We start from the raw sequence: 26677 nt of genomic DNA on the forward strand, positions 1-26677 counted from the left end.
TGTGTATGACTAAAAAGTAAATGTTCTTTCAAAAGAAGTAACTTTCCACTTAGGCTTCCACAGTGCATGGATAAACGCTGTGGAACAGACATTCTCTGAGCTATCACATATAGCTTCTGTGTTCACTACCCTATAAGGGAAGTTTGTCTCATACTTAGGCACAGTCACTGCAAGCCTAAATGTATAGAGCTATGGTCCCATCACTGTCTTTTGAGTGGGTGGCCGCCACTGGGTTCATGCTTTTTATTTCTTAAATGGGAAAGACTGGGATTAAGGTGTTCCCTTGTGTTTTTCCTCTCAGACTTTTTTTTTTAAATCCCAATGGTGATTCATTATCAAATTATGCAACAAGAAAGGGTCACTGCGGTCATCCTTGCTGGTATTGCTGCTTGCAGGCCACTAGAGTTCAGCCTTGAATCAATCTAAGCGCTTTCCTAGCTCCTTTTTCAGAATAGCTGGAGGGAAAGCAACCAAGTGAGACACCACAGCACATCTTCCCTGCAGTCTGCCCGACTCACAGAACGGCATGTCCTGATGCCAGCTCTGTCCCCAGGAGCCTTTTACAGGTTCCTGCTCTGCTAGCTCTTTTTCCTTCTCGTACTTGCCTTATGTCTCCCAAGATGCACTTCTTTCTTGCCTCCCAAACACCAGGCTGTAAGACATATGTTCCTCAGTATCTTCCAAGTATAATAAAGTTCAAACTCCAGGGACTTTACTCCAGGCAGCTAGGAGTCCTGGGAAAGGGGTTCACTCTGCCACTCCAGTCTGTCTCATCTGCTCCTCTGCCCCCAGATCAAGTCTTAGTCCATGCTCCCCTGATCTCCCACTAACTCTAAGCTTGCACACAAACACTACTGCTTGTGTGTCCACATGGCTGAGTGATTTTCTGACTTAGAGCATTATTTGCTGCTGAAATATTCTTCCTTTCCTAAGGCTCAATTCAGTGTAGGAAAGTCATTTTTAAGAATGAACGTTAGAGGGGATTGAACAGAGAGTATAAGGTGTTTTGAATATAAAAGTTTAAAAATGATTCCTTTATGGGTAAATTGCTTGTAGGGGAAATCTTTTCTACTGTACATTAAGTCTTGTGGACATTGGTATATTGTGTGTGTGTGTGTGTGTGTGTGTGTGTGTGTGTGTGTGTGTGTGTGTGTGTGTGTGTGTGTGTGTGTGTGTGTGTGTGTGTGTGAAATTCATTAACAGTACTTGTCAGACTCTAATATCAATAGTTGGAGAATCTTAAGTCTTCAGTTAGGACATGCCACATTTGCACAGGTACCTTTCCATAGATACAGATGTATGTACTTATGCACACAAAGTGACTGATGATTGATAACTGCTTAACTCCTTTGTTCACACGTTCTCCGGCTCCCAAACTCCCATTTATTTTCAAGCAACCAGTCGTGATGCTAATTGACTTGACTTTTTTTTAAATTAAGAATTGCTTTATGTGGGCTAAAGAGATGATTCAATTGGAGTTCTTGAACTGCTGTTAGACCAGCATTTGAATTTCCAGAGCTCACATAAAAAAAGGTAGTATCTGCAGTGCACCGATATAATCCAACACTGGGGAGGCACGGGGGAGTCCTGGGCCTTGCTAGACAGCCAGTATAGCTAGTAATTTAACTCCAGGATGAATGGTAAAGCCTGACGGAAAAAGTACAGTGAAAGGTAATCTAAGAAATGCTCAGGTCTGTGTATGCAAGCATGTGCGTGTGCGCTCGTGCACACACACACACACACACACACACACACACACGCATGCACGCATGCACGCACACACACAAGCTCAGACACACATACATGCTTATGCAGACACACACACACACACACACACACACACACACACACACACAAACACAGGCACAGACTTGTCTATGCTCACATCAAATGTACCACCCACACAGAAACAAAATACCTGCAAGATTTTTAAAGGATTCATTTTATATGCACATTAAATTTTTTGCTTTTGCAAAACAAAAGTAGTATTATTTTAGTATCCATGGATCTTAGTAAACTAAGTAAAGTTCATGCTTTTGATCTTTCTGACTTTTGTTTTACTAAACATTTAGAAAGTTAGACTGACTAGACATAAGAAAGGCAATGTCACTATGTGTTATTTCTTCCAAATAATCCTTGCGGAGGCAGTGGACCATTCTATCAATCACAGTCTGGATCATGGGTAAAGAACTAGAAGGACTGAGGGCATTGCTGTCAGAAGGGGCTTCATCAGGAACATTTTCGTTATGCATTGTCATGCTTAAAATTGTTTCCATTGTTCCGTATGTGATACAGGTGAATCCTTGTGCTGACATCTGATTTTGACAATTTTTCCCGTTTCTATTTAAAGGTACTGTGGCTGCAGCAGCTGGCCTTCATCCAGGACAGTGTATTATCAAAGTAAATGGAATCAACGTCAGCAAGGAGACACATGCCAGTGTCATTGCACATGTCACCGCCTGCCGCAAATACAAGCGGCCCATGAAGGTACAGATGACATTAGATTTCAGTGAACACTGCATGAAATCCTTAACGGTGGCGTGGACTCATTCAAGGGAAGCTTTGGTTCCCAATTTTCTCCCGGTCTGAACACAGCACTGTGAATTTCATTATGATGCTCTTATCTTGTTATTTAATTCTTAAGTGCTGGCTGTGTTGAAATAGTTGTATTTTATCATTACATTTTATTCTTTTGGTCTTATCACTTATTCAAAACATATTCTGAGGCGCCTTTCTTCTTCTTTCCCTCTTTCTCTTTCAAATCCAATTGGTCCTAGGTGTTGAACCCAGGGCCACATGCAAACAAGACAAGCTCCTCCCTCAGTCTCTTTTATTCATAAGGGTTTATCAATATTAGATCTACAGCTATGAAACGTAGATTTCTTAGAATGAGATACTTTAGAATATACAGTGATCAAGAGTATATAAATGTACTCTTTGTAACAAATCTATGAGAAAGTCTAGACTTTATAGAATTAATTTTTAGATATAGTTATTGGGTAAATGGATTTAGCTTTAAAAGAAAATACCAGAATATACGTGGCCTGTATTTAAATTTTTAGGTGCTATCCTTTGGTTTGTTAAATACTATCAGAAAATGAAGTTGGATCCTAATATAATCAAATTCTATTGTTATCTGGAAAAAAATGAATATTGGCCTGGTTGAGTGGAGTCTCAGGTTATCCAACTGGAAGCATCAGGAACCTTTAAGGGGAGGGTCATGTGTTTTCCTTACTCTGTGTGATGAAATCCTCTTGCTTTTGAGATCTGACGGTACAAACTGGGAGAATATATGGCTATTTTTTTGAAACTAAGGCTGACAGTCTGTAAAACACTAACTCCACAGAGGTAGAGCTGTGTTTACTGCTTACTAATAGGGTCAGAACTGAAATAGAAAATCAGAAGTTATATGCATAACTCTGGATCAGTAACTATCTGTTGAATTGTACAAGTGAATGTGACCTCCACCTTGAGAGTCTTTTGAAATAATCAAGCCTCCTTCTTCTATCAGGATTTTACTAAGTAAACCAACTGATCCACCTGAGTTTTGCTTCTTTTCCATTTCCCCACCTCTCTCCTTGGAGAAGTCATGATCAAGAAATCATTAAAAGAAACAATGAATGCACTGAGTACCATGCCCTGACAGGTACCCTTTGACATGTAATAGGGGACTCCAAACCAGGTGACGTAGGAAAACACTGTCTTCCTCTGAGCTGTCTATAGGTGGTTCTTCTGAAGCTGCTGGTATACCTGACATCATGGGGACCCACATAGGGACCTGGATCCCTTCTTTTTGGCACTGAGATGTCTGTGCCCTGCTGTCTCCCTGAGCTCCTGTCTTGGGGTCTCTTACAGGATTTTTCTTTGTACATAGTACCAAAATATTAGGAAGGGAATGTTACCTCCTATAAACCTTCCTCCTAGATGATTCTAGCTACTACTAAACCGCTGGGCAAATCGAGTCATAGAGCTAAGGCAGGATCAGGGTGAGAAGGACCTAAACGAATGCTAGGATACTGTGTACCCATAGTGGTTCATTGAGAATGGCCAACTGGCATGGTTTTATGTGTGTGTGGTGCTGGAGACTGAGTCTACAGCCTCAGGAATGTTAAGCATGTCCCTACTCCTGAGTTCTATCACATCCACAAAGCTAGCTCTCATTTTAGTGATTTATAGCAGCACACTAGCTAGACACAGTTGTGGAGTTGATTCAGATAAAAATGGGTGCTGTGCATTTTATCACGCTTAAATAATTCAGTTCAATTTGATTTATTACCTTATTTGTAAACCTTAAAGTCATGTAACCCTTGAAGCGTTTATTTGGAGATCATCCCATCTGTCTTTTTTTCTCTAAATAAGGATTGAACTGCTGTTCCAATTAAAATACAGGGTGAGTTATGTCTTACATGAAAGGATGTTACATGACGTGGAAATTCAGTACAGTGAAAGATGTTTTTCCAGTTTTCACCTTGGTTTGATTCATAAATACCATTAATATATTGAAATCTATGTGTCTGTTAGGACCTTAAAATGGTATGCATAATTATAGGTAATTGGTGCAGCAAATGATTGCCCATTAGCATTTGCATATTTAAAGGTATAATTTATAACTTCACTAAAGATATACTTGAGGCAGTTGAATAAGACATTTTAGAACTGCATCCTATTTGAAAGAGTAGTCTTTAGTGTAAGTATGGAGAACATATCTCCTGAAGATGATTTAAGATAGAAAAAGTTGGAGTGTTGAACTGCCATTGGCTGTCCTTTCTGATACTTTATTTCTTCTGGAAATTTTATTACTGTTAAACCAGAAAAGTAAACAAGCATGATGCTTACGCTTCTTTCTGACATTGATGCCCATTAGTATGTTATTAGTGGTTATGAAACTAATACATAATCTTGCGCCTATGCAGTACCTCTGAGATTTCTCCCTTCCCATCCCTTCCCTCCAGCAAGATTCCATACAGTGGGTCTATGATAGTCTTGAAAGTGCTCAGGAAGACATTCAGAAGTCCCACTCAAAGCCCCCTGGAGACGAGGCTGGGGATGTTTTTGACTGCAAAGTAGAAGGTAGGTACCTTTTTATTTCTTCATGTGCATATGCCATTCTTTTCCAGAGAGCCCGTGCCTGTTCCCAAGTACTGAGGTCTTATATTTTTGAGCCGTAACTTGTTATCACATTTATATGTCATTTCATTCTATATCTCAACTTATATAGTTGAGATAGGGTTGACATGTGACACCATATTCTATTTTGTAGGTTCTTTATTTTTATTTTTCTTGGAGGCAGGTTTCATCTACTATATGACCCAGACTGGTCCAGAATATGTGATAATCTTCTTGCCTTTGTGCCCTAAAGGATGGGACTACATGTGTGCATCCTGCTCTGTAGTAGGATCCTTTCAGTGTTTCCCTAGACTTTCTCATTTAATCATCAAAACAGAAAGTCTCACCAGTTACCTGTCACCGTCATTCGGGAAGAAGAAATTAAACTTGTTCAGGTCAAGGGTCTGGTATGTGAGTTAAGTCATGGAGAGGTGGGCTGAAGGCAGGGAATCCAACCTAGAATTTCCTTCTTGGAGATGAATGTCATTTAGATGTTATTGTTCCTATACGGCTCATCTGTAGTAAGCTTCCCTGAAAGCTAGGTAGAAATGCCCACTCTCTACTTCCACCCCGGGTCTCATGGATCAGGTCCCCATTTTCATAAGATCTGCTTCATATAGTCAGGCACATATAAGAAGCCCTAGGTTTGAGATAGTCTATAAAATATTCTTTAAAAATAGACCCCTGACTCAAATAATATTTATTATATCCACACCTTGACAAAAAGAGGTAAGTACGTATGCATGTGCCACACATACACATGCACACATTCACACTCACACGTACACACATGTGCATACACACATATACACAAACATACTCACACATATACACATACACACTTGTATATCTTTTGGTAAGGCTCTTGCTTCTTTTTCTGTTCCTTTTTGTCAGTGGAGTAGTCCTTCTTTGAACTGTGTTCAGCGGCTTCCTTTACCTTTGGCAGCTGAGGCTATTGTATTTGTGCCTGCACTTGTCAAATGCCATGACTGATTTTTTTTCAGAGCATTTCTACAGAAGTCCTTGTGTTCACTTACATTTTTGTGGTGTCCTTCCAACATATTTATTGGTGGGAATCTCTGGATACTTTTATTACACCATGAATTTCCTCCAAATAAATAGTTGGGAAATTATTCTCTGGCCAACACTTCACATATCATATGTGTAAATATCTGTCCTTCTCCAGAGAGCACCTGGATGTCTACATCTCTGTTTTTGTGTTTCCAGGGAGTTAGCACACACTGTTAGCACCACATCATGCCTTTATTGTCAATGCCCATTGCAATCTGATGTTTCTACCTTGATTTCAGACCAAGTGGTACTACTATCAGTGGATTTCTGCACTCTTCTCTTTCATGTAATATTTTGGTAGAGTGATTCTCAAAATCTAGAAGGATAATTTCTTTAGTCTCACTGATTGAGCAGCCAGATAATGTGGTGGGCAGTTGGGGTACAACACACTGCCCCATTGAGTTGAGGTATCCCTGACTTCTGGCATATGAATATATTTACTGCCTTGGAAACTCTTAGACTCTACCACTTTAAGTATTTTCGGGGAGTCTTATGATGTAACATGGTTGACTTATTGGTTGTTGGTGATTAAAATTAACTTCTATTCCTCCCCCCAACCAGAAGAGAGTGGAAGCTGAACTTTTAGCTAGGAATTATATGATTGATCCCCTGGCTCTCATTTTGCAGTAATCTGAGGAATTATCTCATATGTTTAACCACAATTCACAATTGGTTTCAAAATCTCATTGTGAATAACAAAAGAGCACTGGGGCTATAGCTTGGTATGTAGAGCACTTGCCTGGCAAGCATAAAAGCCATCTTTGGCTCTGGCATGACATAAATGGGGTATGGCCTTCCTATTGTGCTTACTACTCAGACTCATGATGATTCAAAGGTTTTATTTGTTTGTTTGTTTATTTGTTTATTTATTCACTTACTTATTCATTTATTTTCATATTTGTGCATGTGCCGATGCATGGGCTTGTGAGTGTGAGTGCATAGGTGTGCATGTGGAATGTGGAGAGCAATCTTGGGTGTGATTGTCAGGAACTCCATTCACATCCTTTGAGACGGTGTCCCTCATTGTTCTTGAGGTTACTTATCAGGCTGGGTTGGCCGGACAAAGAGACCTGTGGTTCTGTTTCTGTCTTCTCAGCTGAGATTGCAAATGTGTGTGACTCTACCCAGCATATTTTTATGGATTCTGGGGATCCAGCTCAGGTCCCTCCTGCTCTAGAGGAAAGCACTCAACCAACTGAGCCATTATAAGGATGTTCTTTAGTGTGAACAAGGGTCACAGACCACCTGTGTTTGCTCTTATTGTGTGACATCTGTATCCACTGATCATGAGGGGTTTTCTCTTCATCCATTGTTTAGCATAATCTAACACATGTGTATTATATGAATTATCTCAACCTCATTAGAACAGTACTGTTGTTATGATAAGATATAATGCTATTGCTCACAATAGGATTAGGTCCTGAGGCTTTTATTCTACATGTGGAATAAGTTGGCACTAGTTCACATCAAAAGTTTGATTGGTTGATATGACAGTTCGAAACTGAAATGGAGATTTATTTACTTTATAATAAATAATGGTATTCTACATTAGCCCCTACCCCCTCTCCCGTGTGTGTGTGTGTGTGTGTGTGTGTGTGTGTGTGTGTGTGTGTGTTTCCTTATAGGACTTAGTGAACTTTGTGTTATAAGTAACTATTTTCTCCTACCAAGTATGTAGGAGACCTACTATTAGGTCACATAATAGTTTCTTTTATGAAATTATAGGCATTTACTCCTTAGCTTTTGAATGTATGCTAAAAAGAGTATAGTTGAAAGTTATAGATGAAAATTTTAACCTAGTGAACAATGATGGACTTCTTCCATGAATTCTCTCTCCAAGATGCTGTCTGGGAAACTTCACGCATCTGAAAACAAAAATGATCTAGCATCTCCTTTCTGCCTTAGAAATCTGAGCTGTTTTGTGGTTTTCTGGAGTTATTTGATTCTTGGAGCATATTTTCATCCCATGTTTGAGGCCATTTTAGAATCTTTGATTTTGATCCACATATAACTTTTTTGCTTATTTGTTATTTTGTGTGGGCAAGTGTCCATCTGCATGTGTATGAATGTGTACCAAGTATATGCCTTGGGCCCATGGAGGTCATAAGAGGGTTCTCAAATGGTTATGAGCTACCATATGGATAGTGCAAATTGAACCTAGGCTCTCTGCAGGAGTAAAAAGTTCTCTTTGCTAAGCCTTCACTTAAGCCCCTCACATCCACTTTAAATAAAAAAGATGCAGTTCTCTCTATAGTGTTTACTTGGTAGAAGTCAGTATATACATAGTTCACTGATCAAAATGACATATCAATCAGACCTTTTAGGTTAAAATGACGTTTGAGTCTGTCAAATATTTATTTTTCTTAAAATTATTTTTGGTTTTTTAAAGCATTAGCAGAAATAGATATACCATTTATAATATCTATCTTAGCCTTTAAAATTCTTAAAAATATTCAGAGACTCTTGGAGCACATGGATACATGTCTTTAGCCCCAGCACTTGGGAGACAGAGCCAGGTGGATCTCTATGCATTCAAGGTCATCCTTGAGTTGTAGGTGAGCCAAGGCTACATAATAAGACCCAATGTCAAAAATAGAACAAAATAAAAATATTTAAATAGTCAGAGACTCAAAATTGCTTGATGAGGAGGAAGGAATGTGGATTGTCTTCACCAAAATTGTATTCCAGATGTCATGGACAAGTTCAACACCTTGGCCATTATCGACGGCAAGAAGGAGCATGTGAGTCTGACGGTGGACAATGTCCACCTCGAGTACGGGGTTGTGTACGAGTATGACAGCACGGCTGGCACAAAGTGCAATGTGGTGGAGAAGATGGTGGAGCCCAAAGGGTTCTTCAGCCTAACTGCCAAGGTATGAGTGACTCTGGGACATTAAGATTCTTCTACCTAAACTCCAGAACCACCCCCACTTTCTCATAAGGAATGACGGTGCGTGCCGCAGCAGATCACCCAGTTAAGTCCCATTATTTGTTGTGCACCAGATTCCTGTTAACGATCCTAGGAGCTGAGTGTTAGGTGAGCCTCCCGCGCAGGCAAGGCTTAGCTGATGAGGTAAAGACTTTGCTGTATCTGTTATTGTGCTGGGCCTAAAGAACAGACGTCAGATAATCGTCATAATGGGTTTTTGAATGTACATTATTCATGTCATGAAATAAAAAAAATTCAAATTCCTTAATTGCCAAAATGTTGAGAACTTAGAAACCAGTTTGTAAATAGATCCAAAATGTCTAATTGTTGTTTGTGAATGATCATCTCAGATGATCCTTAGGTGAAAGCAAGGTAGAGGAAGGGGAAAGATCTTTAAATCTGAATGGAATGGCATACATTATAAAATAGGTCAATCTCCTGTTTTATCTAATAAATCCAGATGTGCCCTCTTCACATCTGGCTTTAGTATTCCAGTTGACTTTTGTATCATCCTGTGAGAACTTTGACTCTGTAAGTTGAAGAGATAGTTTCTTTACCTTTATTTGTTTAATCATCGTTTCAAATACGTATAGTCAAAATGCTACATATATATCATTCATTTAAAAAATATAAGTTGGAAAATTAATGTAGTTATCCAAAGGAGGTATTTAAAAATAATCATGTTTTGATCTTCTCAATGTTAATTAAAGGACACATTCTGATGTTATACCATTATAAGCATCTTGTATATTTTCAAAATTCAATCCTTTCTGAAAAATATTGTCTTATTAAATAGTACCCATATAAGATCTTAGGACCAGGTGGTGAAAACAATTATGTTACTTCACTCTTTAGTTATTTCCACTCTGCAAAATCACATGGGCTTTTCTGTGTGTGTGACAGTATGAGTTAGTGTGATGACTCAGAGTTAAGATAGACGACGAGGAGCACACACTGCTGATGGTGAAGCCCACCCTCCTATTTCCAGACCAGTGAGTGAATGAACCTGTAGTCCACAGACCTGTGAGCGAATGAACCTGTAGTCCACAGACCTGTGAGCGAATGAGCCTGTAGTCCACAGACCTGTGAGCGAATGAGCCTGTAGTCCACAGACCTGTGAGCGAATGAGCCTGTAGTCCACAGACCTGTGAGCGAATGAGCCTGTAGTCCACAGACCTGTGAGCGAATGAGCCTGTAGTCCACAGACCTGTGAGCGAATGAGCCTGTAGTCCACAGACCTGTGAGCGAATGAGCCTGTAGTCCACACACCTGTGAGCGAATGAGCCTGTAGTCCACAGACCTGTGAGCGAATGAACCTGTAGTCCACACACCTGTGAGCGAATGAGCCTGTAGTCCACAGACCTGTGAGCGAATGAGCCTGTAGTCCACAGACCTGTGAGCGAATGAGCCTGTAGTCCACAGTCCACTGACTGTGAGAAGCAGAGCGGAAAGAGATGAACAGAGCAGCACTGCATCTCACACTTAGAGTGGTTGGGAAATTTCGGTTCATCAGAAAATCTCAGTGAGCCAAGGTACAGGGAGATGTTCATGCACATATATGTGCACATACACAGAGCCTTAACTCGACTGCCACACACAAACAATTGCTCATTGAAAATGTTCTTTGGGGGTTGGGGATTTAGCTCAAGTGGTAGAGCCCTTGCCTAGCAAGCGCAAGGCCCGGGGTTTGGTCCCCAGCTCCGGAAAAAAAAAAAAGAAAAAGAAAAAGAAAAAAAAGAAAAGAAAATGTTCTTTGGATGCTTTTATCTAGAATTTTTTTCAGCCAAAGCTCAGGCACCGAATAAAGTTCAGTGTATATGAATCAAGATACTTTTATTCCTATTCTTAAAAGGCTAATGTGAGCTTTCTTTATTCTTTTTTATTATTTAACATAGATTTCTTTCACACAATATATGTTGTTTATAGTTCACCCTCCCTCACCTTCTCCCAGATCTTCTTTACTTCCCCACTCACCCAAATCTACACCCACCCTTCCTTCCTTCCTTCCTTCCTTCCTTCCTTCCTTCCTTCCTTCCTTCCTTCCTTCCTCTCTCTCTCTTTCTCTTATTAGAATAAAAACCGGCATTAATAATAATAGTAATAATAATAATATTAGAAAAAGACAAAGTAAGAAAAAGAAAACAGAGGTGAAGGCAAAGCATCAGGAGCACATAGAGACATTGGAACACACATTCTCACATACAGAAAGTTAATTTAAAAAATCATAGGGCTGGAGAGATGGCTCAGTGGTGAAGAACACTGAATACTCTTCAAGAGGTCCTGAGTTCAGTTCCTAGCACCCACATGGTGGCTCACAACCATCTGTAACGGGATCTGATTCCCTTTTCTGGTGTGTCTGAAGGCAGAGCACTCGTAGATATTAAATGAATAAACAAATAAATATTTAAAAATTAAAAAAGAAAATAACAAGCCATAATATATAAGTTAAAGATCTGTAAGCAAAAATGAATATACAATGCCTAGGTGAAGCCTTGTGAACACTTTTCATTATTCAATGGGCAGTCTGAGGGCGGTGTCCACCATGGCCTGTCTCAGTAAGGAAGGCTATCGATGCTTTCTCTTAGCTTTGTTGTTATTGTTGTTCTTGATCTACCCTGAAATCGAGGGGGAAGGAGTCACAGCGAGTGACTTCAAGAACTGTGCATCTACCTCAGAGGGAGCTGATTGATCCAACAGGGAGTCTTTGAAGTCTGTTTGGCTCCCTGAGCAGACTTTCATTGTCCAGGGACTGTGAAACCTGAGATCTCAAACAGCCAAGTCAATCAGTTTACAGGCTGTGCCTCATAAAACCAAACCCGGGTAACCATAGTGCAAGCTTCATGGAAATGTATGTGCTCACTTTTGAAGTTTCCTTTCTCTTCTTTTGTGTGTGCTTATTGATACAGATTCTGGAAGCCCTAGCAAAAAGTGATGAACATTTTGTCCAAAACTGCACCAGCCTCAATTCTTTGAATGAAGTGATCGCCACTGACCTTCAGAGTAAATTCACCAGCATGTGCAGCGAGAGAATGGAGCATGTGTGCCACAGAATATCCAGCTATGGGAGGGTAAATATTCTAAATTTAAGCAAAATTGTTACTGAAGTTATCGCTTTTGAGTCACATTCTAATCAGAATTTAATATCTTCTTTAATATGTGTTTGGATTCATTCGTTGAAATATTAACATTTATATCATTTTCTTGGTCAATTATCTGTTGCAGTAAGAAAATGCTTGAGGCTATGTAGGGTTTTTGTTTGTTTTTGTTCTTGTTTTTTTTTCCTTCAAGGTCTTTTCCACATAGACTATGGTTTCCAGTGTTGTGATTTTATAGGATTTCTGTGTGTATGAATGTGTATTTCTCTGTGCCTGTATGTGTTTCCTGTGCTTTCTCTTTGGCTCTTTTCCTCCTTTTGCTAGTTTATTTTGTTTCACATTATTCTGGTTTGTTTGATTTTATCTTATTTTATTTTCTATTATTTTCTTTTACTTTTTAGATGCATATTTATATTATAATTGGAGAGAAAGAGAGAGAGAAAGAAAGGGTGTGAATTTGTATTGTTAGGTATCTAGGAGCAATTGGGAGGGGGAATTGTAATTAGGATATATTGCATAAAGTATCTATTTGCAATAAAAACTAACAAACAGATGGGGGAAAAGTAAACAAGGAAAAAAAGACAACTATGAAAATAAATTCCCTGATCCTATACAGTTGTTGAAATTGAGTGCTATGTTTGCCCTCTGCCTCATGATAGCCTACACGAAAAGTGAAGTAATCTCCTATATTCTAATCAAATTGCCTGTGAGATATGTATGTATATGTGTGCATGACTGTCCTATTTAAGGTTATTATTGCTGTGATGAAACACGATGACCGGAAACAACTTAGGGAGGAAAAGGTTTATTTGGCTGTTCATCATGGAAGGCAGTTAGGACAGGAACTCAAACAGGGCAGGAACCTGGGGGCAGGACTTAAAACAGAGGCCATGGAGGGGTGTAGTTTAGTAGCTTGCTCCCCACGGCCTGCACAGTGTTCTTTCTTATAGAATCCAGGACCACCAGATCAGGGATGACACCACTTAGAATGGTCTTTGTCCTTCCCCATCAATCACTAATTAATATAATGCCCTACAGGGTGGCACATAAGCCTGATCTTATTTTAGCAGTTTCTCAAATGAGATTCCCTTCTCTCAGATGACCTTCACCTGTGTCAAGTGACATCAAACTATCCAGTACAATAGACTTTCTTGGGCTCATTTTCTAAGGGGACAATCTACTGCAAAATCTTCTTCCTAACCATGGCAAAGCATTTTATGCTTAATTGAAATGAGAGATATCTGCCTGGTAGTAATTTACTTTTGTATTATCTCTGGGGTTTGGTTAAATGTCTTTATTGAATTTAAACTTGTATTAGTTTCCAATGCATAAAACTCCTGAAGTTCCATGTCCAAGAACTGTTTGCTCCCGTCAGTTCACAAGTATTCCTTCATTGTCACCTGCCTTAGCAACGTGTCCTTTCGATGCTGGTTGCCACCACTTTTTTTTTTTTCATCTTTATTAACTTGGGTATTTCTTATTTACATTTCGGTTGTTATTCCCTTTCCCAGTTTCTTGGCCAACATCCCCCTAACCTCTCCCCCTCCCTTTCTCTATGGGTGTTCCTCCCCATCCTCCCCTCATTACTGCCTGCCCCCCAACAAGCACGTTCACTGGGAATTCAGTCTTGGCAGGACCAAGGGCTTCCCCTTCCACTGGTGCTCTTACTAGGTATTCATTGCTACCTATGAGGTCAGAGTCCAGGGTCAGTCCATGTATAGTCTTTGGGTAGTGGCTTAGTCCTGGAAGCTCTGGTTGCTTGGCATTGTTGTTCATATAGGGACTCGAGTCCCTTCAAGGTCTTCCAGTCCTTTCTCTGATTCCTTCAACGGGGGTCCCGTTCTCAGTTCAGTGGTTTGCAGCTGGCATTCGCCAATGTATTTGCTGTATTCTGGCTGTGTCTCTCAGGAGAGATCTACATCCAGTTCCTGTTGGCCTACACTTCTTTGCTTCATCCATCTTGTCTGTATATGTATGGGCCACATGTGGGGCAGGCTCTGAATGGATGTTCCTTCTGCCTCTGTTTTAATCTTTGCCTCCCTATTCCCTGCCAAGGGTATTCTTGTTCCCCTTTTAAAGAAGGAGTGAAGCATTCGCATTTTGATTATCCCTCTTGAGTTTCATGTGTTCTGTGCATCTAGGGTAATTCAAGCATTTGGGCTAATAGCCACTTATCAATGAGTGCATACCATGTGTGTTTTTCTGTGGTTGGGTTACCTCACTCACGATGATTTTTTCCAGTTCCAACCATTTGTCTGTGAATTTCATAAAGGCATTGTTTTTGATAGCTGAGTAATATTGCATTGTGTAGATGTACCACATTTTCTGTATTCATTCCTTTGTTGAAGGGCATCTGGGTTCTTTCCAGCTTCTGGCTATTATAAATAAGGCTGCTATGAACATAGCAGAGCATGTGTCTTTGTTATATGTTGGGGCATCTTTTGGGTATATGCCCAAGAGAGGTATAGCTGGGTCCTCAGGTAGTTTAATGTCCAATTTTCTGAGGAACCTCCAGACTGATTTCCAGAATGGTTGTAGCAGTCTGCAATCCCACCAACAATGGAGGAGTGTTCCTCTTTCTCTACATCCTCGCCAGCATTTGCTGTCACCTGAGCTTTTGATCTTAGCCATTCTCACTGGTGTGAGGTGAAATCTCAGGGTTGTTTTGATTTGCATTTTCCTTATGACTAAAGATGTTGAACATTTCTTTAGGTGTTCCTCAGCCATTCGGCATTCCTCAGCTGTGAATTCTTTGTTTAGCTCTGAACCCCATTTTTAATAGGGTTATTTGTCTCCCTGCAGTCTAACTTCTTGAGTTCTTTGTATATTATGGATATAAGCCCTGTATCAGTTGTAGGATTGATAAAGACCTTTTTTTCCAGTCTGTTGGTTGCCTTTTTGTCTTAACAACAGTGTCCTTTGCCTTACAGAAGCTTTGCAGTTTTATGAGATCCCATTTGTCAAGTCTTGATCTTAGAGCATAAGCCATTGGTTCATTTGTTCAGGAAATTTTCTCCAGTGCCCCTGTGTTCGGGATTCTTCCCCACTTTTTCTTCTATTAGTTTGAGTGTATCTGGTTTGATGTGGAGGTCCTTGATCCACTTGGACTTAAGCTTTGTACAAGGCGATAAGCATGGATCGATCTGCATTCTTCTACATGCTGACCTCCAGTTGAACCAGCACCATTTGCCACCACTTTACACACTATTTCTTCTCTCATCTCCTTCCTGGAAGGAGCTTCCCACAGTCCTTAGGTTGCTGTCCTCTGCACTCCAACTGGGCTCAGACTCCTGCTGTGTAAAAGAAAGAGCTAGATTTTAGTTGAAGCCCATTGAACTATTGTCCTTATTATCTTTCAATAGAATCTGCCACAGCTGACCTTGAACCCTCATTTAGCAGTTCTCTGGAACTTAAAGCTTGTATTTCCTTCTATTTCTGACCCTTCCATTGACAGTCACCAGGGCTTTAGCACTTGCTGTCCTTTCATTCTGCCTCCCTAGGTGATCTCAGTCTCTGGGTCTACTGGCTTCTCCATTTGAGGTTAATGAACATCTCAGCCCTTACCTGTTTTCAGCAAAGCTCCCATGCCACCCCTCACAACGTTCCCTGTCTGGTGTCTCTTTTATCTCAGGCTTATGCCATCTTTCCATTAGGTAAATTCTATCATTCTGCATCTGGGCTTCCACATCCAGAGTCAACCAACTAAGATCAAAAGCATTTTGAAAAATAAAATAACAAAAATGTAAAAGTTATTTATGACACATTCTTATATAGTATTTATATTGTTATAGATATTGTAGAAGAATGTGAGGACGGTTTTAAAATTACATAAAGACTGAGATTTTTCTATAGAAAAAAATAGTACCTGTTAAGCCTTTTAACTTCTTTTGATCCCTGGAACCCACATGGTAAAAGGAAAGTATTGACTCTTGCAAGCTGTCTTCTGACTTCTGAATGCACACACACACACACACACACACCACTAAGTAGTGAGTAAATGTAAAGATTAAAAAACAGAGTCATATCTAAGTGCTTATGCCACTTTATATAGGAGATTTAAACATCTTTGATATTCAATAGTCCTACCATATCCTGGAAACAAAGCCCTGCAGACTCAGATTCTAATTCATCGATAAATGGATAAAGCTAACAGTGACTTTAGGCTTCGCTGTTCACAGTAGGCCTAACCTTTTGTCCTTCAAAGGCCACCTGGACCAGTATATCTATTCATTGAAAATTATCAGATTTCACTTGGGGAGAAAAAACTTTAATCTGCCTTTCCTAGTCAACAGGTGTTTTATTTAATATTGCTACAATGTTAGGCAGGTTGGAGCTTTCTAACACCTGTCACAGAGTATGTTCTTACGGATACACCACAGTTGGTTCATAAGCTGAACCTACATTTTTTAGAATTTTCTTTATGGAAGTTCTTACTACAGAGTCCAGAGGATGTCTGTCTGGATACACACTTTTCCACCCAGCACTGTAGACTTGTGATGTAGAGATACTCCTGTTGGTTCCTCCCCCTGAGGTTATCTGTCTCAGTCCAAGTTCTGATGCTGTGACTATGTACCATGGACTGGGTGGCTAATGAGAAGGTCCTGTAACATCTGGTCAGCATCTGAGAAGGGCCTGCCTGCTGGGTCGTCACATGAACAGTGTTGTCATACTGAGACAGAGAGTGTCATGGAAGACAGGGACACAGAAACAGAGAGATCTCATCTTTTCCCAGAATAACATGCCAGCATGCTCTTCAGCTTAACCTGAAGACCTCTCACTCGACCGCCCTTCTCAAAGGTCCCAAGACTGCCATTCCAATCATAAAGCTGAGAAATTTGAACACATAGGTCTTCTCATCTAAACCACACCATGATTTGTGCTTCTAATACATCTATTTGACACACACATCAAATTCATACTAGACATTCCAGGATGGGAGACAGCAGTGATTTCCTGAGGTTCTTGCTTCTCTAGATAGACATAACAGAGTTGCTTCCTCCATGATACTTTTGAGTTATTTGAGGAACATCCCAACCAAGGGCTACAATTTCTCTCCATGTATGGAGTCAGAAATTTGTGTTAGCATATGAATCAGAGATTCTACCTCACTGTCTCCAAACCTACCATCCCTAATCACCCTACTACCTACTCCTACCTCTAACCCCTAATCACCATGTCCATCACCTTCCCAGACTTTAACAACATCTCTGATCACCCACCCTGTAGATCTAGTATGTGTTTGCTCTACATGTATCATTCCATATGCCTGTATATATGATTGTACCTTAGTGGTTGTTCTGTATAACAGTATCCAGTGTTTACCTGTTCTACTGCAACAGTGTGTACTTCATAAGATAGGAGTTGTACCTCCAATGTTTAGCTCTGGGGCCTAAACAGACACTTCCCTCTTTGTTTCTGACTGGATGGATAATTGGTTGCTATCATGACATAACACAATTTACTGCTATGCCTATGTGTACCATGCAGCCTCAGCTAAGACTTTAATCTCCAAGTGAGAGTAGAAAGACCTTGGTATTGAACTTTTGCAACTATGTCCCACGCGCGACTTTCCGCCGGCAAGAAGCACGCGAGACATAGAAATTCTTACTATGAGTGACTTTATTCCTGTCTATTCCTCTCTCATGGTGGAAGCCCTGCTTGCGCCGCCAGGCGCACCTATTTAACCCTCGCACACGTACCCACACCTGATTGGTTGCTTACTCATGACCTCATCAGGTACGCCCCGGAAATGGGCAAAGACCTGGCACGAAGCACTCTTGCACATGCACAGTTAACTTCCTGAGAAGGCAGTCGGCTGGCGAGAGAAGGCCAGCTTGTCTTGTCTCGGCCTTCCACGTGGGGCAATGTGGAACCAGCGCCATCTAGTGGTGGCGAAAATTGTTATTGCGCCCTCTACATCTCACCCTTTTAATTTATATAATTTTATAGCAGAACATCGATCACCCATCGCGTGCAATGAGGAAACCTCGGCGATGTGCAGGGGCTGATCAAAGGAAATCGCTGAGTCTCTCTCAATCCCAGTGCAAATGGACCCACAGATCCATGGGGTGCAAGAGCAGAGAACTCAGAATACAGAGAGAGACCCTCTCCTCCCAGTGCAAATGGACCCACAGGTCCTTGGGGTGCAGGAGCAGGGAACTCAGATACAGAGTAAGTCCTGAGCAATATAACCAAATTCCAGGGGAGGCCCTTTGTACAATGGCCACAAGTGCTTGAGTGAATAACGGCCTTGTCACATTATTGTTGAGATCTGAATTTGCAAACCAACCATGGTATGAATACTGATCCACAGCATAGGGCTGCATCAAACAGAGCCACTCCCGATAAGTAGTGGGCACCTCATTTGGTCCTCCTCAGCTGTTGCCACCAAGGGCCATGGTCAAGCCACTCCTATAATGAAATTTAGAATTTCAATTGTTAGTAACTTCTCCAGAAAGTTCACCCACTGTACTTGTTAACAATAGGGAGGATAACTCAGACACTGCAGACACAATGTCTGCAGCAGTAATCTTGCTACAATAGCAGGAAAATGTCAAGGTCTTTTTCCAGGACAGTTCAGGATCAGTCATTTTCTCTGGAACAACCAGCAAACAATGGAACCAAATTCTGAGATCTGTATGACCAGGACAGAGTTCTCCAGTCATTGTAGCTTTACAGGTGGCTTTCTGTAGCTACAGTCTGTAAAATGGCAACACCAGTTACCAGTTAAGGCAGCAAGTCACCAGGGAAATGAAGGGACAGGGGTAACAGCTGGAGTCAGCAAAAACGCAGCAGTGTACAGAGTCTGGCGTAGGGCCACAGTGGGACCCAGGGAACACACACAGCGGTAACACTGACTGCAGCAACGCAAAATTTCTGTGATGACAAAAAAGTGAAGGGGATCTTCCATCTTCTTTTTAGGGCAGAGGAATGACTCTAGGGACCCGAACCACGAGAGCTGAATCTTCATGTAACCAGGATCAGCAAGTCTCAGCAACCACCCAGGCAGCTGGCACACTCTTGTAGCATCCTGTAGAAAAAACACAAACATCCCTCTTCCCCATATAAAATATCTGGACAGGAACATGTCACTAAGTGGATCTCTCTCACCTAGGCAGAAGTATGCCTAGTTGTAGGTGCCATAAACTTTGGCATCCAAATTTTTTAAATTGAAATAAAAGGAGCATATTTTTAGCATACAGGGATAACTCCCCTATTTATTTATAAAGATATAGTAAAGATATTATTTATTAAGGTAAGTCCTCGAGGATTAAATTGAGGACACTGAGCACTTGTATTTATAAATTGACTTGTATACCAAATTATTATCTCCAGCATTATTGTATTGGATATATAAAGAATGAGATTTTTTCACTATTTTTTCTTATGTAAGGCCTAATCTGTCTGGTATCTGTCCTCCCTTGTTAAAGAGCTCAGGCAATCCAGTTTAAGTTCTTAAATGGTCTATTAAGGAACAGTATTTAGTGCTCTTAACCACTAAGCCATCTCTCTAGCACCTCACAAACTTTATTTACCTAAACATAAGCATTAATTAGAAATGTCAAATATTGTAAACAAGGTCCAGATTTAGCCTTATTTAGAAATCTGAGTTGGCAGGGTGAGGCTGGGCGTTGAAAGTAAGCAAATGAAGTCTTCCTCTTTTCCTGAGGGTGTGTTATCAACCCCATTACCATTTTTAAAGAGCTGGGTCTATGGTTTTGTTTAGTTGTTTGAGCCAGAGCACTGAAAGGACAGTGAGTTGTCAGACAATTTACACTGGAATCACTCACTGATTTTAAGTAGAAAACCTGTCTCCAATAAAGCGTTAAGTAATTGTAAAATTTGAGGGCTAGTAATATCTAAAAAAAAAAGGAAAACTTTTTAATCAATTGTAAAACCACAAGCCACACATTGGCTATCAGTATATGAATTGAAAGCTTGATTTTTTAACATTTAAAAAACAGTGGAAGCGCATTTTCTATGGGTTGTATGCACAAATTTACAGTAAATACAAAAGCATGTAAGGAGTAAAATTATCAATTTTGCCTGAAATTTGTATATGTAATAGGCCAAATATCAGTATTTTGTAATAACCAATTAAATTGCTGTTTGGACTAAGGTATGTTTCACCAGGTTTCTTTTTAAAATACTTCTATGACTCTAGCCTACAATTCTGTATTAACACAGCTGAAGTTTTATCTCCAATGTTCATAACAAAGGCCTAAGTCCTCTGGTAAGGTGAGGTACTTAGCCAATTAACATATCCTTAGAGGCTTAAAATTAGTTTCAAATATTCTTTTCTGGAGTAGTGCAACAGCTACTCCCCAAATATTAAAGCTCATTTTGAGAGCAAAAGTTTGTAGTAAAATTTTTCATATACACTGAAAGATTTAAGGTTCTAACCTTTTACATTGAAGAAGTAACAAAATTATATAATATAAGGCTGTTAGCCACTTTTAATGATATCACTCTATGGGCTCTCTAAAATTATAAGCAAGCTCACAAAATAAAAACTCACAATCGCCAGGATGTAAACAAACTGCATAAAAACAATCCTCTAAATCTTGGAGTAAGGAAACTGGCTGTAATGTTCTCACAAGTTCCAAACCCTCATCAATCCTTCGTAAATCCTGTAACAATCTCTATCCAATACAATCTCTATCTGTTTGATTTTTCCTCAATTATAAATAAATTTGAGTTAGTCAATGTAACACTGGCAATCCTTAATCAAATCCTAAGTTCTCCTTGTAACACCAGACCACCACCACAAGGTCACCTGAGTTCTGAGTACGTGACTAGGCAGCTGTTCTCTGGGCAGTGGAAATTAACATTAGAATACAGATAACTACAGGGCAAGCCACACCTTTGGAAAGCAAAACTCAACCCCCAACAATCTAGTCTCCAAGGCACCCCAAGTCTATCTATTATGTTGTAAAGTTTGACTATCAATTCTACATTTGAACGCACAATGGCGCGGTTTCCAATACCTTCCTAGACAATGTCCTAAATTCTTTTAGAAGCCTGGTTTCTAGCATAAGAATTCCATAAAAACATTACCTCAATTTAGACCTGTCTCACTAGGGTGGCCCAATGTCACGTGTTGTCTAGAATTACTTCATCCAAATTACAGTTTTAAGCCAACTTTTTGTTACCAATATTATACCTTTTTAACCATATCCAATAACTTGAAAGCCAATAGTCCACAACCAAGGCAAGCAGAGCATATTTATACATTTAAAATCAATGAGAAACAAAATTGAAGTGGCTACACATATCTTAATATATATACCAAACACCATTTTTACCTTTTTAGCTATGATTTTAAGAGATGCACCTTGTCACCTGTTGAGTCAATTAACCAGTCAGGGATTTTTCTAAGAGAAACAGCTATCAACTCTTGTACCAAAGAAGCTGAGAAGCTGTTAGCACCTTTAAGATCAGCCCGTGTAGACGCTTAGCCAGCCTCTAAGCAGCTCCTCCAGCTAATCTAGACACCTGGCTCTAGGCACAGGGCTTCAAAGACCTGATTGAGACTGTTTTTTATTCATTTGTTCCTTTTTGAAACGAATTAAAACCAAGTCAAGGTGTGCACGACCGGCAGATAAGGTTTTTACCATTTTTTCTTTTGAACATGAAACATAAAACATTTAAACAACGAGAAACAAAAATCACAGACATAAACTGACAGACACGGGGACATCCTGGTGCACCAGAGACAAACAATAGACAAAGAGGGAAAAAACTAGATGGTGTCCACAGTGACTATCCACTCGGGTGGAGTTGATATGGGCGATGGATTGTCTCAATTCCTGGACTAGTCCACCAACATGTTGAAACCCAATTCCTGTAAGATACTAAGATATATTATCTGAGTGGCACGACCGACATTTGCCAATGGTATGGAAGTGAAACACAGCCCTGAATAATTTTATTCACAACCCAATTACATAAACTCCATCAGGCTGTCGTGGGCACTGAGATGTCCTTTGTTTGATTCTCCTGAATAAATTTTTTCAGGCGGTCTGCCTCGATCAAATCTGATCAGCATGACTCTACAAAGCTGTCGCGTCAAGCGCTGGACCCTTATGGCGTCCGAGAGCCGCCTTGGAGCTTTAATTATACCTTTTATAAGCACCAAGACAAAGTTTTTCTCCCAAAATACTGTGTTCCTTTTACCTCCTCCTTTGTTCTCTCCCGGGACATTCTTTTCCCAACTTCTCACCTCCGAATTGGAGGGGACTGCTACTTGAGATCGATCAGTTTCCTTTTCTCGTTGCAACTTTTCACTACCCTCTGTTTCTGACCATCTTTTCCGCCCTCGCCCCAACACTCTCCGCTTTGCTGTTTTACCTAGGCAGTTCCCATGCAACCTCTGACGCCTTTTGGCGGTAGCTAGAAACTCAAAGGTCAATAGAAAAAGCCCGAGGGTTGCCAGAGCAACCACAGCGGCACCTGCCGCGTCCGGCAGGGGACTGAGTTGGAGCGGATCAAGGCTAGCCATGGTCTCTCAGAGTCTTACCCCACTCATAGCTTCTGAATTTCTTCCACGAAATGGAGGCTTCCCGTGGCACCGGCGATGTTTTTGTCCAGGGTTTCTTGGCACCAAATGTCCCACGCGCGACTTCCCGCCGGCAAGAAGCACGCGAGACATAGAAATTCTTACTATGAGTGACTTTATTCCTCTCTCATGGTGGAAGCCCCGCTTGCGCCGCCAGGCGCACCTATTTAACCCTCGCACACGTACCCACACCTGATTGGTTGCTTACTCATGACCTCATCAGGTACGCCCCGGAAATGGGCAAAGACCTGGCACGAAGGCACTCTTGCACATGCGCACAGTTAACTTCCTGAGAAGGGCAGTCGGCTGACGCAGAGAAGGCCAGCGCCATCTTGTCTAGCTCGGCCTTCCACGTGGGGCACAGTGGAAACCAGCGCCATCTAGTGGTGGCGAAAGTTATTGCGGCCCTCTACACAACTAGCCTCTTTTAGATCCCAGGCCTGTCTTGGCAGGAAGGTTATTAAAATGAGGATCTAGATTTGGAATTTCTCAAGGTCCTTGTTTCTTTTCAGTGTATACAGTCATCGAGTTTGGAGGACTCGTTAATAACGTCCTCCACTTCAGGCCAGTTTCATTCTGATTCCCACTGTACTGCTTGACTGAACTATTTATCTAGAAATAATACACAAATAGTTTAACCCACATATATACATATGCATGTATATATAGTTATGTGTCTGTGTATACATATAGGAGAGGCTTTCATCCTGATAGTGAGCTTATACTTATGGAATATGGTGTTTTATATTACCATTGAATTTAAAGTGTCAGAAAGTGCAGTGGTAGTCTTAATTCTTATTCTTTTCAAAGCCAAAACTATCAATCAGCTTATAGCATGAGAAGGTAGGATCATGGCTGTGGTTTTAGAAAGAAGACAGGGTTATTTAATCCGAATCTTCTGAGAGATAAGACACTAACTTGCTCAACATCATATCCAGTCCTGTGATAGAGTATTGTTACCAAGGCCAGAGGACATCAAGGCCCTTGAAACCACAATTCAGTTGAACTCTATGGGTGCCTGCTTCTTGTACACAAGAATGTTACACCATGGAGTTTTTATTTTGCTGCCTGAGTGAGAGTAAAAATTATTCCTAATTATGTGGAAGGTTATAAGTGCCTTATAATTTGTAGCCAGGGAAATTGAAGCTGGCCTAGAATTCACTGAAGTCTCCTGATGACTTTTTAGATCCCAAAATTGCTGAAGAGAAAGTGTCTGGCAATGAATCAGAAAATCTAGACATACCAAATGTTTTGTAGAAATCCCAGAGTGAGTAGGTAATATATGAGTAGAACTATGTTCACACCGGAAGGAGTTTAGGGCTCAAGGGGACAGAGTTCTTTGAAGAAGGGGAAGCATACTTAGTGGAACTAAGTATGTTGGCCTCATAGACCACAGAAGGAACATATGGGGTCCATTGGAAATCTTCTGCGAGTTTAGGGTAGCAGTGTAGTCATACTTGGAAGTCACACATCATTTGAGTGGCACTTTATTGTCAATGGCATGAAAACAGAATATACAACTAACTTCTGGCTGATCCTACCTATACAGCCCAACCATCTGGCAGGATGTATGGGAAGCCCTGCCACTCTGGGCCAATACCTCTACAACTTGTTGCTGGGTCTGCACAGATTGCTGCTTTGGGTGGGTTTCTTATGGTGCTTGAGATAACCCCATTTTTTTCCAAATTTATTTATTATGTATAAATACAGCGTAGCTGTCTTCAGACACACCAGAAGAGGGCATTAGATCCCATTACAGACGGTTGTGAGGCACCATGTGGTTGCTGGGATTTGAACTCAGGACCTCTAGAAGAGCAATCAGTGATCTTAACCACTGAGCCATCTCTCCAGCCTGATAACCCCATTTATTTCCCACCCTTGATCAACTCTAGCTAGCTATACTGTTTTATTGTCTTGTCTAGTTTTAAAACTCTGCTTCCTGCTCTAAGGTGTCTTCTAAGCAAGTCTTTCTATTTCGCTCTCTCTGTTCCTGGGACCCACGGGACCAAGTGCTAAGAAGTTCTATGTCACTGAGGTTCATTCTAACACCTAACAGCCTCCCAGCATCAGCTGAAACACATACAGTTGCTGCCCATATACTTTGGTTTATTGGAACATTTGGGTTTTGAAGTGCATTCCAACATTACAGTCTATTCTTTTACTATTCTTTTTTTTTTCCAGAGCTGGGGACTGAACCCAGGGCCTTACGCTCGCTAGGCAAGCGCTCTACCACTGAGCTAAATCCCCAACCCCGTATTACAGTCTATTCTTACCTTGTTCATGTAGACATGTCTCAATTTTCCTTTAGCTTTGTTAGGGAGGATGCATGTGAGGTGTCTGAGTCATTGCCGTGAGTTCAACTGGTTCCCATTTCTTTAATTTGCAGTTCTCTCGGGTGCTGAAGAACAGAGCCTGGCCCACCTTTAAGCAGGCCAAACCTAAGATCTCCCCACTGCACAGCAGTGACTTCTGCCCCACCAACTGCCATGTGAATGTAATGGAAGTTTCTTATCCGAAAACATCGACTTCCCTGGGGAGCGCCTTCGGTGTGCAGCTCGATAGTAGGAAACATAATTCCCATGATAAGGAAAATAAGTCTGCAGACCCAGGTATTTGGTCAAGTCGTGAATATGAATTTAAGCAAATGTAAAGCTAGCTATACCTGCATCGCAAAATGTGGTGATTCCCAGTGTGCAAGGAAGCCATTATTTTCATAAGTGAGGAATTCCTGGTGACACTTGCTTAGATTGTTTTATATAAATATGTAAAGACAGTCGACACTTTACTGTTTCCCTTGAAGAAGGCCATTGCCCCTGCTCTCCTTATGTATATGACTTAGCTTGCTGTGAAAAATCCTTACCCAAAATCATTATCTAGCTTTGAGAACAATGGAGAAGGTACAGGAGAAGGGTGCATGAGGCTCCTGTGAATCATTGCAACAGGACAAGCAAATTAACTACATTTATAGACTTTAATAACAATGCCTCACAAGTTTTAACTTCTGAATTAAGTTTAACATTTAATTGGCATTTTCTTATACATGAGCTTGGGCTTCTAAAATGTGCTGGCCTCCACAAGCAAAAGTTAAATGATGGAATTCTTTCAACTCCTCAGGGAAACTGAGCCCCATGGTATACATTCAACACACAATCACAACCATGGCAGCCCCTTCAGGCCTGTCGCTGGGACACAAGGATGGCCATGGCCTCCGGTATTTGCTGAAAGAAGAAGACTTAGAAACTCAAGACATCTATCACAAACTCCTGGGCAAGCTGCAGACTGCACTGAAGGAGGTGGAGATGTGTGTTTGTCAAATCGATGAGTGAGTATGCTGTGTCATGCAAGAAATTTGCCAAAACAAAAGAGTTATGCAAGGCATTGTTTTTGAAAAATGTGTTCATTATTGTGAAAATCTTTGTGCTGACCATAAAGATCTTTGCCATTCTATCCTATAAATGCTATAAAATGACAATTCATATGAATAGGTATGTTAAGTAATCATTTAGTTTGAAGAGAAGGAATGAACCAAGAAGAACACTAAGTCATTATAAAACATTACACTGGAATATATTCAAAGCTGGGCCCAGCTACTATGGAGTCAAACAAGAGGATCATAAGTTCAAGGCCAAACTGGGCTGCATAGGGAGCACAAGACCAGCCCAGGCAACTTAGCAAGATCCTGTCTCAAAATATAAAGTAATAAAAAGGACCTGAGGGGTTCAGAGAGGTAGAACATTGCATGAGACCCCCTGTTCAATGCCAAGTACCAAACAGGTGCACTTAAACGTGTCCTCAGAGGGTATGACCATTCCCTTGTTGTGTTCTATTTTGTAGTTCAGGAATCGGTATCTGAGTATGTCTTTTGCAGAGACGTTCATATGTGGCACATGGTATTACATAACAAATACTTAGCATATA

The 26677-nt window shown here is 40.7% G+C and overlaps 1 protein-coding gene across 1 annotated transcript in view; it reads left to right on the plus strand.

Annotated features, from left to right (window-relative positions):
* Positions 1 to 26677, plus strand: part of Prex2 (phosphatidylinositol-3,4,5-trisphosphate dependent Rac exchange factor 2) — a 209296-nt gene that overhangs the window by 149892 nt on the left and 32727 nt on the right. The window contains exons 20-25 of the mRNA XM_032907637.1: positions 2351 to 2487; positions 4953 to 5070; positions 8866 to 9050; positions 12013 to 12174; positions 25146 to 25368; positions 25874 to 26081. Coding sequence (XP_032763528.1) covers positions 2351 to 2487; positions 4953 to 5070; positions 8866 to 9050; positions 12013 to 12174; positions 25146 to 25368; positions 25874 to 26081 — 1033 coding nt within the window. The remainder of the gene's footprint in view (positions 1 to 2350; positions 2488 to 4952; positions 5071 to 8865; positions 9051 to 12012; positions 12175 to 25145; positions 25369 to 25873; positions 26082 to 26677) is intronic.

Source organism: Rattus rattus, chromosome 1 (assembly GCF_011064425.1).
Source record: "Rattus rattus isolate New Zealand chromosome 1, Rrattus_CSIRO_v1, whole genome shotgun sequence".
In the NCBI taxonomy this organism is placed as follows: domain Eukaryota; kingdom Metazoa; phylum Chordata; class Mammalia; order Rodentia; family Muridae; genus Rattus; species Rattus rattus.